Source organism: Echinops telfairi, unplaced genomic scaffold (genome assembly GCF_000313985.2).
Source record: "Echinops telfairi isolate 266 unplaced genomic scaffold, ASM31398v2 ScPeMD7_44;HRSCAF=162, whole genome shotgun sequence".
Lineage (NCBI taxonomy): Eukaryota > Metazoa > Chordata > Mammalia > Afrosoricida > Tenrecidae > Echinops > Echinops telfairi.
The window spans coordinates 1,248,926-1,252,963 of record NW_022103942.1 but is presented as its reverse complement, the minus strand read 5'-3'; the positions used below and the strand labels follow the sequence as shown (position 1 = coordinate 1,252,963).

The 4,038-nt window shown below is 40.9% G+C and overlaps 1 protein-coding gene across 1 annotated transcript; it reads right to left on the bottom strand.

Annotated features, from left to right (window-relative positions):
• Positions 1–3,870: 3,870 nt before the first annotated feature.
• Positions 3,871–4,038, bottom strand: LOC105979396 (60S ribosomal protein L39-like). Its single transcript, XM_013006859.1, has one exon. It carries the CDS (start codon positions 4,036–4,038, stop codon positions 3,871–3,873), a length of 168 nt encoding a protein of 55 aa, XP_012862313.1.

Genomic DNA, 4,038 nt, shown 5'->3' with positions numbered 1-4,038 from the left:
GATTTATTTTGAGGATGTAATGTGCCATATGCCAGATGTCCCAGCTAGTCACCATAATATTCATCAAAATTCTATAAGCCCACACCTTAGTCAGTTAACATTGATATCAAGGTCCGATAACATAGATGTGCTTAGGAAGTCAGGCCAAATATGATGTCCTATATCCACCTAAATTATTATTTTAACTTTATTTAAAGGACCTAAATGAAAGAACAAGAGAGGGGGAACCAATCACAATGATCTACATATAACCCCCTCCCTGGGGGACAGACAACAGAAAAGTGGGTGAAGGGAGACATCAGACAGTTTAAGACATGAAAAAATAATAATTTATACATTATCAAGGTTCATGAGGGAGGGGTATGGGTGAGGGGGGTCTGAAATGAGGAGCTGATACCAAGGGCTCATGTAGAAAGAAAATGTTTAGAGAATGATGATGTGCAAATGTGCTTGACGCAATGGATGGATGGATGGCTTGCAATAAGTGTTGTATGAGACCCCAACAGAATGATATACCTAAAAAAGAAAGAACAAGAGAGACATCTTTGGAGAATAGTAGCATTAAAGAAATAGAAACTTCTCTGGGAAGATGCACACATACAGAGGAATAAACAATAGGCCCTATTCTGGACAGCATAAGAAATAGGGACTTTCCACCCCCACCCCCTTCTCACGACTCATTAACCCAGGGGACTTTAATGAGGAGGAAGAAGGACCTGTCCTACAATTCAGATGAGAAAACTCAACCTGCAATTTAAGCAAGAGAGCAGCAACAAAGGGGGTTATTTCCTCCAAATTCTGACCATCTGCTCTAGAGTAGACATACGGATCCAGTGGAGTATCTGTCCCATTCTTGGTTCATTTCTATTAAAATTCCCTTTTCAATCTTCAAGCTGCAGTATTAATGTGGAAATGATAGTGAAGAACATCAAGTCTCAAATAGTTTTACAACGCATTTGCCTTCCAAATGTGTTATACTGTTGCCTGAGAAATATAGTTGGGTTTTTTACTGATAGAACCATGATAGACCCAAGAATTCCTTTTCACAGTGCCCAACTCCCATAGGCCAATTTCAGTTCTCCAGCAGGCCAAGTACCTTGCTGAATCCCATGCATCTGCTGACATTGTTCCTCACGTCTCATATACCTACAAGCACTCAGTCAACATGTCTTGAGGTTTTGGTGGTGATGATAACAAACATGCATTGTTTGTTTTTTATCGATAAGACCTAGGTTTGGGCACTCAGAAAGTTTATTCATCTTACACCAATGCCCTAAAAAGGAAAGGCCACAGACAGGAAATAGAAAGGCCTGGGTTGAATTCAGGGCTGTTAAACTTACATCTTGTAAAATTCAATATACGGAATGTAAGAAAAACTGAAATAGCGACTCTTGCCTTACATGGCTCACTGTAAGAAGCCCTGGTGGCATAATGGGTTATAGGTTGGGGCTGCTCAAGGTCAGTTGCTTGATTTCACCAGTCACCTTTAGGGAGATAGACGAGACTATCTCTTTCTATAAATATTTACAGCTTCAGAAACCCTAGGGAATAATTCTATTCTGTCCTATAGGGTAGCAAGGAGTCAGAATAAACCCAATAACAGTTGGTTTGGTTTATAATAAAGGAGACCACACCTGGCAAGCTCGTAGCACACTAGCAGACACAGCTTACATTTGTTTTCTTCACTTTGTAGCGGGCAGGGTCCATATTTCTTCGGGTGTCACATGTGCTCTAGGAGTTCTGTTTGGAATTTCATAAACAATTGTCACTGGACTGCCCAATATATAGTGTGCTATTATTCCTGCAGGTAGTTCCTATTAAAACGATTCCTTGGCCTTAACAGATCTTCCCTAGTTAGAAAACTGAGCACTTGAACAGCTGGGGTCTTGTGGATCTCCACAATGTTCCTGTACAGCTGAGCACTCGCCCCAGTTTCATCTTGGTGGACACAATGAACCTGCAGAGAAGACGGGACTGACCCAAGGGCCTGTCATCACTGATGCGTCTGGCCCTGGCACCCAGGCAGCAATCAGGCACCTCATTCTGGCATTCTGCTCTGCTCTTCTTTGTGCCTCCACTGTCTTTCTGAGACTGAAAGGTTAGCAGAGACTCTTGGATCATGTGTGTGCAGGGGTTTACTCTGGGATCTAGGAGACAGCAGAAAAAATAAAGTGAATTGAACAGGAAACAAAAAATGTGAAGATTTCCCCCTTATTTCAACTCATCGTGCTAATCATTCCATTAGAATCACATATATAAATTTGTTTTGTAGGTGAAAAAGAAAGGTCTATCAGCAATTCCATGTGGATCTTTGGTTGTTCTTTATGTTCCACAGTTCCAAATGTTTTCCAGTGACCTAGTTAGGCTATTTTATTTATGGCAATGCCACCTGTGCTGCACAAGTGAGGAGATGGCATGAGAAGGGAAATTTGCTGAATGCCTAGTATCTGCCAAAAGCTGTTTGGCACTTGGCATACTTTTTGAAGCTCGCAGAGAAACCTTATAAAGTAGATACTGACATTCCTCTTTTATTACTAATCTTTTCACTAATTATGCACTTTGAGGCTCACAGAAGTTAACTGTTTTCCCAAAGTTACACAGTTAATAAGTGGCAGCGCAGGGGTTCTAACCCAGTTGTGTCTGACTGGAAAACCAAACTCCCCTCACTGCCTCACCACCTCCCCTTTACATGGTGAATGTACAGAATTCAAAACCAGGTTGGTCTAAACTTGTTTGGCACAGTTCATGTGAGAATATGGACATATTTGTTAGTAATCTTTATCTCCCTCAAATGGCCATGCATAGTAGAGAATTGGTTCTCTGAGTCTGAAATTTAGGAGGAACAAATTGTGGGATGAAGACATTTTCAATGCCTCACATAAAATCATACCCCATAAATATTGCTTGAATGAATGTATAATTGGGTGACTCAGGTTTTTGAGTCACCAGCAAGTAAAATTGAGAATACATCCTTCTAATCTTGTGTTACGCAGATACATTTTCACAGTATTTGTGATCATACTGTACAAATGGCTTCATGATCCCTTTTAAAATAAATTGTTAATGATTTTTAGTAGCTTTAAAATTTCAGGATATAAAATTCAGCTGGTTGAGAAACATTTCTCCTTTTTATATATACAACTTATCTTAGTATATGTTCTAAAGGCCTCATTCTATTTGATGTGGAAAACCTAATCTGCCAATTGAAAGTAAATTCAGTCTCTTCAGGTTTTCTGAAGGAATTTTATATGAGTGAAATAAACTTAGGGCTGGAATTTAAGTCCTAAGGGCCGGGGAGCTTATACTGTATCATGAAATCCTGGGAGAGGGAATAAGTAATCATGATTTATCAAGCAGCAGTAAGGCCTGGGAGAACAAACTCAAAAGCAGATCAACCCCACTGCCATCAAGAAGATGCTGATCCGTGTGAGAGAGTCTCCGAGACTGTAAATCTTTATGGAGCAGATAGCCATATCTTCCTGCTGAGGAACAGCAGCTGTGTTCTCTGGGATGCTGACCTTGTGTTTAGCCAATGCTATGAACCACCCTAAATAGAGACAGTGTGAACTCGACCCATTAACTCTCCTTATGAGCCTGACAAAAGGGGTCCTGGGGAAGACAGCGCGGATGGGGAAGACTTGCCCATGTCAGTATAGGAATTACTATTCTAGACAACACATTTTATTTTTTAATTTTTTTCAAACCAACAGCCTTACATTATTTATTGTTAACCTTGATGCAGAAGCATAAAAACCAAGGAAGAAACCAGATGATTTGCCAATACAAGTTCAGTCGCTCAGATGGTGGCCAAAGTCTTAATGCAATCAACATGATGTGAGCCTGGGCAAATGCAGCCATGCGTGCCATCCCTCAGGGGGCTCCCTGCAGATCCAGCTTGGTTCTTTTCCAATGTCTTCTCTTGGAGTTGGACCTGATCTTATTACCGGGGTTCATTTGAATCCACTGGGGAATGGGCCGATTCTGCTTCTGTTTCTGGGCCAGGAATCTCCTGATCCTGAAAGTCTTATGAGACGACAT

What these genes read in the sequence shown, in the direction of transcription:
- LOC105979396 (XM_013006859.1), bottom strand. Translation starts at nt 4,038, where the DNA reads ATGTCGTCTCATAAGACTTTCAGGATCAGGAGATTCCTGGCCCAGAAA.